At 38.7% G+C, this 15,759-nt stretch overlaps 1 protein-coding gene across 4 annotated transcripts; it reads right to left on the bottom strand.

Moving 5' to 3' along the window:
• Positions 1-1,194: 1,194 nt before the first annotated feature.
• SRSF7 (serine and arginine rich splicing factor 7) lies at positions 1,195-8,851 on the bottom strand. Of its 4 annotated transcripts, none has more exons than XM_037807182.1 (8): positions 8,695-8,851; positions 7,519-7,699; positions 6,269-6,445; positions 5,329-5,403; positions 5,128-5,238; positions 3,728-3,781; positions 3,146-3,181; positions 1,195-2,514 (listed from the first exon to the last, which is right to left on the bottom strand). In XM_037807182.1, the coding sequence occupies exons 1-8, from the start codon at positions 8,720-8,722 to the stop codon at positions 2,460-2,462; spliced, it is 717 nt and encodes a 238-aa protein (XP_037663110.1). In that variant the 5' UTR covers positions 8,723-8,851; the 3' UTR covers positions 1,195-2,459. The 4 variants fall into 4 exon arrangements, with proteins under 4 accessions (XP_037663110.1, XP_037663111.1, XP_037663112.1 ...); XM_037807183.1 differs by having other exon boundaries at positions 5,137-5,238; XM_037807184.1 differs by lacking the exon at positions 3,146-3,181.
• Between the last annotated feature and the right edge of the window lie 6,908 nt (positions 8,852-15,759).

The raw sequence follows: 15,759 nt of genomic DNA, 5'->3' as shown, positions 1-15,759 counted from the left end.
AAAAAAACATGGATAAACAAAATGTGGTACATAAATGCAATGGATGCAGACAAAAAAAGGAATGAAGTTCTGATACATGTGACAACACAGAAATCATGTTGAGTGAAGTAAGCCAGACAAAAAAGGACAAGCATTATAGGCTCTTACTGATACAACCAGAATAAGCAAACCCAGTCAGAAACTAGAATATAGATTACCAGAGGATAGGGCCAGGAATAGGGAGTTCTTACCTAACTGGCAGTTTGTTTCAGGTGATGCAAATTTTGGTAAGAGACAGTGGTGATAGAAGTGCAACACTGTGAATATAAGTAACACCACTGAATTATATATTTGAAATGTGGTTAAAAGGGGGAAATTTTAGGTTATGTTACTGGAAAGAAATTTTGAAAAATACATGACCATACAACATAGTGAGCCCTAACATAAAATATGGAACGTAGTTAACAGAATTACACTATTTCAACTGTAACAAGCGTACACACTAATGCAAAGTGTTACTGGGGAAAATGTGTTGAAGTGGTATATAGTAACTTGGAGCCATTGAGAAGAGCTGCTACTGTAAGGTCAACGGCATGAATTATTTCTCTCTCCACACCTAGGTAAGAGGAGTTTATTAAAGATACTGGGCTATAGTGCATGGCCTAGATATCTAGTATTCCCTTTTCCCAAGAGCAGTAAAGCTTCCGATGTGCTTGTTCTTTAAAACTATTTTTGCCCACCCCTCCCTCCTCCATATTTTCTTTCATAACCAATTTCCTAGGATACTACTAGTAACCCATACCAAAACTATGGATTAACATTCCTACTATTGGCTCAAAAGTCCAATCTTCATAAACTACTTCAAAAATTGAGTTATCAGGATTCTTTTGTTCAATCTCTACAGATTTATTGGTTGAGTAAACTTATCTTTATGTAATACAGAACAATTAAAGCTGACCAAGTGCAACAGATAAATAAGCCTGCACATACACATAGCTGTGTACCAACTATATATGCAGTTCAGCCAGTTAAGTCAAAATTCCAAAAACAAAGCATCCAAATAACTTCTAACATACTAGTGATCACCTAAGACCACCAAGTAATTAAAAGCAAGAGACCAGCATTCCCAAACTGCAATGCTATCCAATGATTCTGTGGAAAGGTCTAAGAATATGGAGAAGGGCAGTTACCTGTGCCAGCCAGCACTGACAGCAGTTATTTAAGTCTTGGTTGTGTTTTTTTTTTTTTTTTTTTTTTGCAATAAGGTTAAATACCACCTGATAAAAGCTTGACCAGAGAACTCTCAAGTTACCATTACTGCCCTTTTATACTTAAATAAGGTCTGAATAAAGAACTGACTATAAAAATTTTAAGTTCTACCAAAAAAAACTTAGCTACATGAGGTGTTGCTAAGCATAGGGGAGATTCACAAAACTGCTTCAGTCTCACATTAACATTTCTCATTAACATCTTTACTTTACACCAGCCTGGCAAAATAAAGAGAAATTATGATGATTAGAAACTGAAAAACCTAGCTTAGAGATTAACAGATCTCTGCTCCGAGTAAGGCAATCCACTTGAAGGAATTAGAGAAGTCTATCCGGGTTGGAAAATTTTGCAAAGCTGGTTTACATGAAGACGTCTTGTCCCAAATTCAGACAATTCCTCAAACATGCACTCTTTTGGTACAAAATTGACTTGACTGATGTTGAAAGAAACAGAAGCACATTAAGAAACCCCCCCAAACGTGGAGTTTTGACACCATCCTACCTAAGGAGCCCGGAAACTTCCATTAGTTACTATACAGTAAGACTGTTTTTCCAGCATCAGGTCTAACTACTCCTTACACATTTAATAAGCTCTTTGCCTTTAGTTCCTGTCAGACAAATATGTGGTCCCTCTAGGGTAAAAGAATGACATCATTAATGTCACATCATCTAATAATACCAATTTCAAATACCTCTTAATTTAGAACTTGTCCATGATGCATCCATGCTATTATACAGGACCCAAGATCAGATCATCTTACCCAAACCAAATAACGATAAAATGAAATTTTCAATTTCCCTAAGACCCTGGCCAAGTGTATGTATGTACAGAACAGTTAATGATGTTCAAAAGATTTAACCAACACCATTAAACTTCATATGCCTGTAGGAATATGGTTAATAACAATTCAGGAGTTTGACTCCAGAATTTTACCAAGTTGAAAAGTGTTAATATTGAACACAAATCGAAACTCTAGTTAGAAACATTTTATTTAAATGTGCCAAATAAAAACCCATGTTTTCAGATCATAGGATGTTAATACATTCAACAAAAATTTATCTTACTGCTGTGAATTTACAAAGCATAATAATCCAGATCCATTTTGATTAATGGTTGAAATACCATTCCTAGGTTACACTTTACAGACACCACAAATCCCTTATAATAATGTAAACAAAATAACTTTTCCCTAAAAGGTGAACTTGAGAACTTCAGTCCATTCTTTCAGGACTTGCACTTCTGCGTGGACTTCCCGATGGGGAACGACTAAAAAGAAAAACATCAGGTTTGGAACCAATTAGTGTCCACTGAAACTTCTCATGCACATGTCAGGGCAATATTCAGCTTCAATAAATTCAAACGTGGCCCAAGTTATTCACAGTTGCTGTAGCAGTGGCCTAATTAACTTGAGATTTACACATATATTTTGTCCCTGAGTCAGATTAGCTTTAATAGCCCCCCTTGCCAAAACTGCCGAGGTAAATTAAGACTATTATTTGAACTTTCTTAGTTATTGAATAACACAGGCAAATAATGGTTTAGTTGCAAGCCTGCAACCTAAAAATGGATCCCTTTCCTCATGTGGTCCTTTTGTTTTCACCTACTGCCCAGATATGCGGAGAAAAAGGCATGTATTTTTCTCACCGTGAAATTCTACAATTAAGAGTTCACAGAACTTAGTACCATTTTAACATTTTATGGTTAAGTATTTCCAACAAAATCATAAGGTGTAAGCAGGAAAAGCACAGCAATTTCGGAAAGTTAATACCTAGTATTTAAATCTATATAGCACCAATCCTCCAAAGAGCTCAAAGACTGCAAAGTAGGCTGTATGCATACAAATTCTGCAGAGGCCACACTTGACAAGTCACATCTGGCAACAAAACATTTAGCTTACCTTCTTTTTGGAGATGGTGACCTGGACTTTGATCGGCTGTCAAAACATGAGAAATTCTATTAAGAAAACGTACTAAACCAATCCCTTTTTTAATAGTCAGAATACCATGAAATGAACCCCCAAAATGTCCTAAACTTACAATGTCAGGCTGCAGTTAAACTGAAACAATAACCTATCAGTTGTTGCCAACAAAGGCTAAGGTGCCTTCCAACAACTTTTTTGCATAAAACAAACAATGAACCGCTGGTACTTCATTAGGAATGATCTTTTACACTCTTGGTTTAAGTACATGCTTCTCAGGATGCTTCTACAAGCACCAATCAGTTCTAACAAGGGCCTCTAAGAGAATCCCCCAACACTTTTCTCATTATAGCTTCTTCATATTCCCTTATCCGGGAAGTCAGCCACTAACAGCTCATGTATACATGAAGTTCCAAGGTTTGATTTGGTAATAAAGTACAATATTCTCAATGTCTAGGTTTAGACTTAATACTCGAAACTTCAACAATTCAAAACACTTTGGACTCTTTGGATATTGGTGCCATATAACTAGAAGAGCATTTAAACAGAATTTTAGCCTACCTGCTTCTTGGTCGTGAAATAGACCTGGATCTGGATCTTGACCTTGACCGGGATCTTTGTTAAGGAAGAAAAGAAAAAAAAAAAAAATTTTGCAAAATACGGTTATACCGTCAGCCCATAGAAATAATTCCCTTAAATACCTACTGAACACCTCAGTAGGTATTCCAGAATAGAGGCTAAATTTAACTGAGAAAGATGAAATTCTTGCCCCACATCAACCAAAGATGGGAAGAAATATCACACTTTTCAACCAACAGGCTGTTACCAAAGTAAGGAGCCACCATTTTATTTGTTACTCAATGACCTGGGTAATTGTCAGTTCCTGTACAGAAGAGCAATACTGGGTCTCAAATACTGTAATTTCCAAGGGAACTAAAATAAATGGTGCTTATTCTATCAAGTTTTATAGAAAGACTTTCAGTTTTCATTTGAATTTGGAAACTAATCAACCTCACTTAGACAAGAACCCTTAAAACAGAAACTTTGATTCTTTAGGTAATTTAATAAAGCCCAGTACAATGAAAGCCACCACCGGGTAAAGCTTTATTCTTGGATCATCAACACGTTACCATGGTTCAATGCTATCAATTTTAAAGATATTGGGGTCCTGCCATCAAAGGGGGTCCATAACTTCCTCAAACGGACCACGATTCAGAATCCCTGCATTTAACTATCTCAAGCTATTAATGAACAGCATATCCCCCAGTGGCATTCCCTACCACTAATTCATCATCTCTGGAGTACCATTAACTTGTTTTCTAGAACTTTAGCCACTATATCCCTTTAAGGCCCCCTGCAAAGGGAAGTAACAAAATTAGGGTTCCTCGTTTTACCTTTAACTTCTTAAATTTCAGTGTCTAAGCTACCTGGCTAAACAAAGTACAATTTCATCCACATGTAATCTATCCTAGACAGCCTTTTCCAGGGTTTCAGATCTGCCTCAAACCACCCACCTCCCCACCCACCCCCAATAATGAGAAACACTTCAAGTTGTTTCTCAATTCTTTCTTAGCTCTAATGGGCCTTCCTATCAGGGATCAGACAACTACCGTCTTTCAGAGCTAATATTTATCTATATAATACACGAATATGATGCCAGAAATGTAGCTAACAGTAAGATGTCTACTCAGTGTATACTGGAATAATGAGGATTTGTGATGTTTCTACCACCATGACCTTTCTAAACAAGCCTTAAAATCCTTACTAATGCTTTTTCTCAACCGTGAGACTAGGGTAACACCCATGTTACAGGTCACATACAAATTCTACATTTTACATCTCAAGTACTTAAATGTTTCCTGGAGCAGTCTATTTGAAGAGTCCTTAACAGACACTCCTCACTGCGGTCATTAAGATGTGACAATCCTATACAAATAAGGGGGAAAAAAAGCATTACATACTGGAAATACCTCGATCCTTTTATAGAACCAGATCTAGATCTTCTTAGTGAAGCAGATCTTGATCTACGAAGAGACACAGATCTTGATCGTCGAGGAGATGCTGATCGTGACCTAAAAATTAAATCACAGAAGTTTAAGCCCATTTTCAAATAAAGTACTTTATCACTTGCTAAAACTTGTATTTTAAACAAGATCTCTCACCTCCGTCCTCTGCTCCTGCTGCGTGAGCGAGAATATCTCCTTCCTCTGGATCTCGAATGCGATCTAGACCGTGACCTATGTTTCAAGTTAGAAAAAGACAAAATGTCAGATGGTAGCTCATTTACAAAGTTTATGAGCCTCTGCTGAAATCAAATCTCATAACTATTTAAATTTAGTGTCTCATTTGGAAATAAACTCTGGGCCTATTGTTGAGTTTTTTTTTTTTTACTACCTAAAAAAAGATTTGTTAAAAGCTGAATTACATCTTAGAATTACATAATATAAAAACACTGTAATGTGTATTTAAAATAAACCTTGCAAGTTTGCAGGTCGACCCTCTTTGGCCCATGGTCTAGTAGATCTAGACGATCTAGAAGTATCTATAGCCGATCGCTGCCATCTAGATGTTCTCTTCAATCTAACGACGATCAAACTGACAGCCAAATGAGCCAGGTGAGGCTTGATTGACGCAAGAAGATTTTTCTAGTTGGGCATGTGGTCAATCTGATGTTCCTCTTTCTAAACCGGAGGGGGGCCCCAATTGTAAGCCAAATTTACTGTTACGGCGATCACCGTCTCAAATTTTCTGCCCTTTAAAGAATAAGGTGAAGCTAGGTGTAGATGACTCGAGGGGATCTGGCCTCTTATGCTGATCACCTCAAGGTCTAGGAGGATCTTAATTGTCGGATTTGCAAGGCGCCTCAGCATATCATAAGGCTCGTGACATTCTGAATCAAGGCGACTGACTCAAACGAAGAAACCTGAAAGGTTTTGACCAGGTTGATTATTAATATATTAACATTCGTTAAATTAAACAAAAACTGTAAAATACACCTGTACAATTAACATTCAAGTTTATAGAAAAATACTAGTTTCTGCCTTGCTAATAAAAGAACTACTTGATTAACCAGCACACCAACCACTTTTTCAAAATAGATACCTGCTTCTCCGCCGCCGACTATAGCGATGACAATCATAAGCATAATGTCCCTTTTCACCACACTCATAGCATCTATCATTGGGATCAAAGGGACGTCGGGCAGGTGGTCTATCAAAACGGGATCTCCGAGGCATGCCTGTTGATAGTTCAACTCTCACTCGTGAACCACAGATCACCCTACAAAATACAAATAACAAACTCTTAATGTTAAAAACATTTACGGGGAGCCAAGCCAAGCCCTCTATCTCAGGACTTGCCCTGATGAAGCTGTTACTGCAAAGGAGAAGCTAAACCTGCTTATAATTGTGCCTAAGAGTCTCCCCGCTGAGTACCTCTTTGTTACTCAGATGTGGCCCTCTCTCTCTAACTAACCCAAATCAGCAGGTAAACTCACTGCCCTCCCCACTACGCTGGATCTGACTCCCAGGGACAAATCTGGACCCAACATTGTGGGACCAAGAACATCTTCTTGACCAAAAGGGGGATGCGAAATGAAATGAAATAAAGCTTCAGTGGCTGAGAGATTCCAAATGGAGTCGAGAGATCACTCCAGTGGGTATTCTTGTATGGTATATATATCACCCTTTTTAGGTTTTAATGCATTGGAATAGCTAGAAGTAAATATCTGAAACTATCAAACCGCAACCCAGTAGCCTTGACTCCTGAAGACAACTGCGTACCAATGTAGCTTACCAGGGGTGACAATGACTGTGAACGCCTTGTGGATCACATTCCCTTTATCCAGCGTATGGATGGATGAGTAGAAAAACAGGGACAAAAAACTAAATGAAAAAATAGGGCAGGGGTGGGGGTGGGGGATACTTTGGGTGTTCTTTTTTATTTTTATTTTTTATTCTTATCTTAACTTTTTCTGGTAAAGATAATGTTCAAAGATAGATTGGGGTGATGAATTCACAACTATATGATGGTACTGTGAAAAACTGACTGTATACTTTGGGTGATTTTATGGTATGTGAACATACCAAGGGGGGACAACATAAAGCGAATTCTATCTTTTTAAGGAGAACTGTCTCCAGCCACTTCCCCACAAAAGCTTCACCTATCTTGACTACGGCCTTCCAACTCCACCTTTTACGTTCTCTTTTAACCTTGAGGTCATAAACTAAGTAAAATTATGATCCAGCTATTCAGTCACCTCCAGACTATAAAATCCAAGCTTAACACCTAGCTCACTACCTAGCAACAGGAATATTTTAACAAACTTAAGTTGTAACCGACATCTTACTTACTTCCCATCCAGTCCTCGTACTGCATCTTCTGCATCTCTTGGATCTTCAAATTCCACAAAGGCAAATCCTGGAGGATTTCTTGCAATCCACACAGTTCTTAAGGGACCATAATAACTGAAAGCCCTTTCTAACTCTCCTTTGCCAGCACCAGTTCCCAGGTTACCAACATACACCTTGGTCTCTGTTTAAAAATGCAAATAAAAGAACGCAGGTTATGTACAATTTTGCCTGAGTTTGAAATGAATTTTCCAGTCCTTAAGACTGCGCAAACATGTTTAGCGCTCTATCAAGGATGAATTTACTCTTAAGCCAGTCAAGTCCGTGCATTTCTGCAAAATCGGCTCACGGCAAAGTTCTTCACATTCTACTAAGAAAAGAAACCTCCAAAACACAAGCAAAGATGCGTCGTACGGTATTCCGAGGCGTGAGGCGGACCCGGCCCTGGCCCCGCCCCCAAATCCCGGCAGCCCCGGGCGCGCTCGGAGCGCGCGGGCCGCCGGTGGCGGGCGGGCCCCGGCGGCTGCTGGACCGGGAGAGCAGGGCTGCGCCGGCTCTCGTCCTCCGCGGCAAGCGCCCCAGGAGCAGGCTCGCCCAAGACTCCAGAGCTCCCCGCCCCACAGTCATAATCCGCGCTCCAAAGAGCTAAAAGAGAAAAGAAACCAGCCGCCAGACGAAAAGATTATTTCTCTACTCTTATTCCGCAATTCGACCGATTGACGACAGTGCTCAGCTCGCGGCTGTCACAGTTTTGTTCAGTCTCAAATCCAGCCTTGTTATTATGACTGAAACCAGATCTGTCCACTAAAGTGGCGGGAAAACGCTAAGGAAATGCGCCACCACGGTCGTCAATGTGCGCAAAATGGCAGCCGCCGCCGAGCGGGGGGGAGGGGACCGGAGCTCGAAGAAGGGCAACGGCAAAATTGTGATCACCCCCGCCATGTGCTAGCCTGGGCGGCGAAAACACCCCAAAATTAATAAGAAACCAAGCACAGACATACACCCGCCACCCTATTCCTTCAATACCCCGCCCCCGCTGCCTCCGGCTTCGTATGGCGTGCGCCGAAGCCGCCATTACGCACGCGGAATAACCGTCTCCCAACCTCCGCGCAAATCCTATGGCCTCGCAATGCTAACTACGTGCGCAGCACCGTCCCTCACTGGGCCCTAGGCGCTTACCTCCTCCATATCGCCCGTAGCGCGACATGACTGGCCCGCGTGCCCCGCTCTTTAGGCTCGCAACGCCCAGGTAGTGATTGACGATAAAGCTGCAACACAAGCTCACCGCGCAACGGTCCCAGCGACACTACAAGGAAAAGCCCGAGTTCCGGCTTATATATACGGCGCTCGGTTTTGCGCATGCGTAATCTCGACGTTCTGCACGGCACAAAGAAGCTGGGCGGAAACAGCCGAGAAGCGGCGCGGAGGGAAACTGAAGCTTCTGAGACGCTTGTCACGGGCGGAGGGATACGTTTCCATGGGAACGACACGATCTGGATTGTAAACCTACTGCCTTCCCCGGGTGTCCTCCCTCCCCCCATCCCCAGTATCCTCCGTATTTTCCTTCCCTTCCCCCTACCCCGTTTCCCCTTCCTTTTCCCCCAGTCTAGGAACCCTCAGCTCTAGGAATCTTAGTACAGGTGCATTAGGCCGGCCTCATGAAACGCTGTAAAATTTAGTGGCTTGATACTGTAGCCGTCGCCACCTTTCTGCCGGGAGACCTGGCCAGTCTGCTGCTACTCTGATTTTTGTGGCTCATCAGAGGTAATCAGGAGTTTGGCCAGGGTGAGAACTCGGTGACCCCCGCCCCTCCATTCCGAGTAGTGGTCTCTGCACCACTGACCTCAAAAGGGGAGGACGTCCTCAGGGACTGGTGGTAATACGAACCGTGCCGCACCGACCCCCAAGCCCTTCAGAACTACTCGCTAGTTTGTTACCGACACGCTACGAGTTCTTGGAGTAGGGGAGATCAAAGGAAGAGGTTTTTTTCTTCAGGTTATGTTGACGTGTGACAAAACTCCTTAAAGCATTCTGAAATTGCTTGTCTCTGAAACACCAATTATTTGTGCTTCCCTTTTAGTGCTTTATCCTTTATCTTGTAACATGTCTCGTCCTCTAATATGCTGAGATCCTTCAGGGTTGGAACTTTCTTATCTTTGAATCCACACAGTGGAGTAACAGCCACTTAATATATGTGGAAAATAAATGAAAACCTTTTATTTACATTAGAATTGCTTGAAATCTAGCTTTGATTTTATACAAGGTATTTGCCAGAGAGGTTCGAGTTTGTTTTACCAGTCCAAAAAGAGCAAATAAGACGTTATATCGTAAATACTTGGGAATACACAGGGTTGGAAATATTCCACATGAAAGAGGACATCCTTAGGTATTTTTGTTTTTATCTTTTTCATCTGCTGTAACTTCACTTGGTGGTATAGGTGTGGGATGCAGAGTATAAGATAGGCCTTAGGTGAATAAAGGATGAATTCTGTCAAGGTAATTTAAAAATTTGTATACATGTATTTTTTAATTTATCAAAATTATCAAAAGGAGAACTAGCAATCTGTCTCTAACAAATCTCTAGCAGAATAGAAGTGCTACAAAGTATGCTATATTTCTTCTCCCTTAAGACTAATTGATTTTTATCTACTTAGCAGGGTTCTTCTCAAAAAAAATTAAATCATAATCACAAAGTTCTTTCCGTATAATCCCTGAAAGATGGAATATTAATTCCATAAGGCCTTTCTAAGTTGACTTTCTTCAATTAACAATTTATAAAAATTTCTGTTGGACTAAGCATAAGATAATTTATTGAAAGATAATACTTATGTTGCTTAGCTCCTAACAGGCCTCAATCAATATTTTTTGGCTCTGAATTCAGAGTTTTACTAAAGAGGATTTCTAAACAAATGACTATGAGAAAAGGTGCAGTTCTCCAACTTATAGCAAACTGCTTTAAAACACATTGAAGGAAAAGGGTAAACACACTTCTCTTGGAGGCAGGCCCTTTGATAAGCTAATTTCATATTCTTTATCTCTAGTAAAGTAGGGCCTTTTCTAGGTGGGCCTTTGTTAACCTGGTTATCATAAAAAAAAACAATAGTACTGCACACTATCTGTACACTCTTTTACTGAACACTCTTTCTCTAAGAACATGTAACCAAGAATTTTCACTTAATGTCAATTCAAATCAGAGAGATTTTACTGTACGGAGTACTTTTATTCCTGCTGATTTTCCTTTTTTTTTTTTTGACAGTTTTATTCACACACCCTGTAATCCATCTCAAGTGTATAATTAGTGGCTCTTGGTATCTGATCCTCTGAAATAAATTTCATCCACAGAAAATTCTTCCTGTAGAATTCTGTGTTAAATTAAGATTGCATTCCCAGATTTAGCTTGAATGTAAAAGCTATTTAATTCACTTCAATGAATATTCTAATATGAAATATTGAGTAATTCTTAAAATGTTGCTGTTGTTAAATATTGACAATATTATTAATTTGAGGGGGGTTAATTCTTAATCCTTTTACAGCACTTTTTAAAAATTATACTTCATAAATTGAGTATTACCAGAGACGCATTTAAAGAAAAAGTTCACTTTTAATCTTACTTCCCTCTCCATTTTAGTTTCACTTTTAAGTCATTGTCACCATTTTAGCTTGGATGTAAAAACCTTAAAACAAGAAAAGAAAAGCAAATTTACATCTTTTGTACACTATTTTTTAACAGAAGGAAATAATTTGTAGTAATAAATATTTGTCCTTTAATATATTTATGTGTGTACACTGTAGGTCAACCCAAACAGCTATGTTCAACTATAGCTTTCTTTTCTTTTGCAACATTTCCTGGTCTCCTATTCCCTCTAGAATGCTGTTAGGACATTCTGGGAAGGAAAAGTTCTTAGAGGCATTTTTCCAATTCCCTTATATTATATACAGAAATTAATTTTTTGTTAGCCAAATACTGCACTACAGTCAGTGCTGAAGCATGGGGAGTGGGGAGAGCTGCAATTAAAGAACCCCATGCTTTAACGAACTTCAAGGAGTGAAGGAAGAAGAAAAATGTGATGCAGGAAATAACTATAGGATTGATCAATTGTTATAAATATTACCTAAATGGGTGGATTAGGAACATAAAACAATCTAAGGAAAGAGTCAGACTTTCTGTGGAATGCCTCGAATTAAAAGTGTGAAACTGGAAAACCATCAAGCCCTACGTTAATCAATTGTATCATTCCCTCTCTAAAGAAAATACATTAATGAAAGGGACTTGGTCTGCTTGCTATCTAAACTAGAGAACCAGACTAGCTTAGACGTAAAGATTTTGGCATTTTATTTGGCACTATCTTGGAAGGAGAGACTCTTGTAGCTAGGAATATTCCAATCACTTTTGTAAAGTAGGGATAATTTTGGGGGCTTTTCCAAGTAATAGGTAAAATATCTCTCAAGATCAGAGTGCATAAGACCTTCGTGTGCATGAGAATTGCTTGGATGCTGTTAACAATACAGATTTCAGAGTTTCAACTCCAAAGATGCTGACAGATCTGGGATTGACCCAAAGGACGTGCACTAGTAACCAGCTCTGGGCCACACATTGAAAAACACTGCTCAAAACCATTGATTTCTCCTTGTTTGATGTTTTGATATTGATCTTCTAGTCTCTGGAAATGGATATCTTCTACTGTAAGTTAACATGATTTTAATTAATAAATCCTTTTCTTAGGAGAAGTGGCATAGTGTAATGATTAAGAGTATTAGCTTGCGGAATGTGACAGATTTAAAGTTTGGCTCCACTACTTAATAGCTGCCTACCCTTGACCAAGTTATTTGATCCCCTGTTACTTGAGCTTCTTTGTCTGTAAAATGGGGTTTAATAATAGCACCTATCTCAGAGAGTTGTGGTCAGGAATAGATGAGGTAAACCATGTAAATAGCTTTGTATAATGTCTAGGTCATAGTAAATATTCAATATATGTTAGCTGTAGTAATGGTGGTAATAATAGAAATAGTTTGATTAACCTGTATCAGTTGCTAAAAAAAATTGATATAATATGGATGCATTGACAAAATTGCAGTTCTTTTTTGCAAAGCTGGGGGACTTGATTCTGGAACATGTTGATCGTCCTTAAGTGGTCTGCCAACTCCCTCCAAGACATTTTTTTCTCTTCACTTTCTGACCTCAATAAGGCAAATTTTTCACTTTTCTTCTATGATCCAATCCACAGAGTCAAAAATGATCTGGCACATATAAGGAGCAACAACTCAGAAAAAGAAATTTTCTTCGAGGAAAGTAGATCCCCAAGAATCTGAGATTGAAATGCTGAAACCCTAAGGATTCCATCCAGCAGTATTTTGCCTGTGGACTGAAGAGATGTGAGTTTATGGGCAATGAGGTAAGATAAGAAAATTGCCTCCTTTTGATTATTACGAAGTTTAGTCTTTGAAAATAATTTCTATACAGGCACAACTTAAAAAAAAAACAAATGTACTTCAAAGCCAAGGACAAATGAATACATATACCACAACTCTCAAATAGGTAATTAAATTTAAACTATTTATGAAAGAAATGGCTTGAAATTTAGAACTAGGAGCAATCTTATTAGGTCATTAGTCTAACTACATTGTTTTCAAATGAGACTAAGATATAGAATTACAGTTTGGTGAGTGCAGTGTTTCCCAAATTTTGCTGCAAGGAACAGTCTGGTCTGGTCTTTGATGTAAATTTCTCCAGTCCCAGAAAAATAGGAACTATTGCCAATTACTCTTTCTTGGGAAGAACCATCTTTATTCAGTAAATATTATCTTTCCTTTTGTTTCTTAACAGAAAAAAAGTGTTTGTCCCTACTCTCAATATTTTTCAAATCTAACTAGTTCCCAAAATCCAAGAGTCTGGAATCTCTAGTAGTGGACAAAGCATGGATGTACTCCTGTAACATACTGTCAAAGAACAGAAACTGAGAGTTCTTTAGAAAAGTAAACAGTGCAAATGGCCAAAGAAGGAAAAAATGTCTCTCCTCATTAATAAAGAAATGCAAATTAAAACAACATGCGATTTTTTGTCCGGAGTTACAGAGAAATTGGCACCTGTGCCCACTGATGAGAATATAAAATGATACAAAGATATTTAAAGGTCAATTTGGCAATATGTTTTAAAATTATTATATTGTGTGTATATTTTGGCCCAGCAGTCCTACTTCCTGGAATTTATCCTAGGAAATAATCATAAATATGCATTGGTTAAATATGATATAGGGCTATTAAAACCACATTGTAGAAGAATTTTTAATGTCAGAAAAGTGTTCAAGATATGTACTTACTTTTCTAAGTAAGAAAAGCAGACTTCAAAACCATGTGCATCTTTAATTATTATTCTTGTTATTTTTGTGTGTGTGGTAATGAAGGTGTCAGGGATTGATTTTGGTGATGAATGTACAACTATGTAATGGTACTGTGAACAATCAAATGTACAATTTGTTTTGTATGACTGCGTGGTATGCGAATATTATCTCAATAAAATGAATATTTAAAAAAAAAACCCATTTGCATACACAAAATGATTTTAGTTTTGTTAAATTAAATTGTATTGATAAAAGTAATTTAATTTTTTTTGTTTTGCTTTTCTATATTTTACAATTTTCTATAGTAATTAAATTTCTTAACTTTTAAAGAAGAGTGTGGGGCTTGGAGACAGAATTCTGAATTTGAATTGAGAAGTCACAACTTAGTAGCTGTGCACTGTAACATGTTATTCTACATGTTATTTTAGGCTTTAGACTTGCCAGGAGAAAATGGAGGTAATAAAGGTGCTGTCCATGGATGGGTCATATTATGAGAGTAGTTTATAGTGCATTTTGGTTATTCTTTGATTTTTCTGTTATGAGCCACATTGCTTTAATTTTAAAATCGTAATCTTTTTTTAAAATTTAGTTTTATTGAGATGCATTTACACATCACACAGTCATCCATGGTGTACAATCAGCTGTTCACAGCACATAATTGTGCATCCATCACCCCAATCTATTTTTTGAACACTTTCCTTAGACCAGAAAAAGTAAAACTAAGAACAAAAAATAAAATTAAAACAGAACACCCCAATCATCCCCCTCCAACTCCATTTTCCATTTAGTTTTTGTCCCCACCTCTCCACCCATCCATCTACACACTGGACAAAGGGAGTGTGATCCACAAGGCCTTCCCAATCACATTGTCACCCCTCGCAAGCTCTACATTGTTACACAATCGTTTTCAAGAGTCAGGGCCACTGGGCAGCAGTTTGACAGCTTCAGGCATTTACCTCTAGCTTTTCCAATATATTAAAACCTATAAAGGGTTATCTATATAGTGCATAAGATTGCCCACCAGAGTGACCCCTCAACTCAATTTGGAATCTCTCAGCTACTGAAACTTTATTTTGTTTCATTTCGCATCCCCATCTTGGTCAAAAAGACGTTCTCAATCCCATGATGTCAGGTCCAGGCCTATCCTTGGGAGCCATATCCTGCTTTGCCAAGGAGACATACACCCCTGGGAGTCAGGTCCCACTCAGGGGGAAGGGCAGTGAGTTCACCTGCTGAGTTGTGTTAGGTAGAGAGAGCGGGCCACATCTGAGCAACAAAGAGGTACTCGGGGAGACTCCTAGGCACAATTAGAAGCTGGTTTAGCCTCTCCTCTGCAGTAATGAGCTCCATAAGGGCAAGCACCAAGATAGAGGGGTCAGCACACCAAACTGCCAGTCCTCAATGTCTGCGAGAACATCAGCAACAATCCAGGCAAGGAAGTCCAACACCTCAGCACCTTTCCCCAGCTCCCCAGGGGAGCCCTGCATATATATTCTTATTCCCTGCCCAAATTACTTTGGGATGTGTCGCTATGTAATCTTCTTTTGAAAAAAAAATACAAATATTTTAAATGAAAGTATAATTGGGGGGATTAAAATGAATAATTAACATCAGGAGAATCTAGCATTTATATATATATATGTAAAGTGTATATGTTCCCAAACTGTTCACTGCGATTATCTGTGGGAAGTGGATAGGGTTGAAGATAGGGAGGGGCTTTCATTTTTACCTGTATAGTCTTCTGTATTGTTTGAAGGTTTGTTTGTTTTTTAAAAAACAACAAATATATTACTTTTGAATAATTTTTAAACATTATAACATGCCCTTCCCCCAGAGTCTCTATCTCTTACTAAGCTTTTATGTTTCTCCATAGCACTTCCTATTACCTGACTTATTAAATTATTGC

The sequence above is a fragment of the Choloepus didactylus genome, chromosome 17, assembly GCF_015220235.1.
Source record: "Choloepus didactylus isolate mChoDid1 chromosome 17, mChoDid1.pri, whole genome shotgun sequence".
Lineage (NCBI taxonomy): Eukaryota > Metazoa > Chordata > Mammalia > Pilosa > Megalonychidae > Choloepus > Choloepus didactylus.
Note: the sequence above shows the minus strand (reverse complement) of the source record. Positions and strands in the feature narration are given on the sequence as shown.

What these genes read in the sequence shown, in the direction of transcription:
- SRSF7 (XM_037807182.1), bottom strand. Translation starts at nt 8,722, where the DNA reads ATGTCGCGCTACGGGCGATATGGAGGAG. An exon ending in AAAGGATCGAGGTATTTCCA is followed by an intron (nt 3,782 to 5,127) that starts GTATGTAATGCT and finishes TCCTTAACAAAG; the next exon opens with ATCCCGGTCAAGGTCAAGAT. An exon ending in ATTTCACGACCAAGAAGCAG is followed by an intron (nt 3,182 to 3,727) that starts GTAGGCTAAAAT and finishes ATGTTTTGACAG; the next exon opens with CCGATCAAAGTCCAGGTCAC.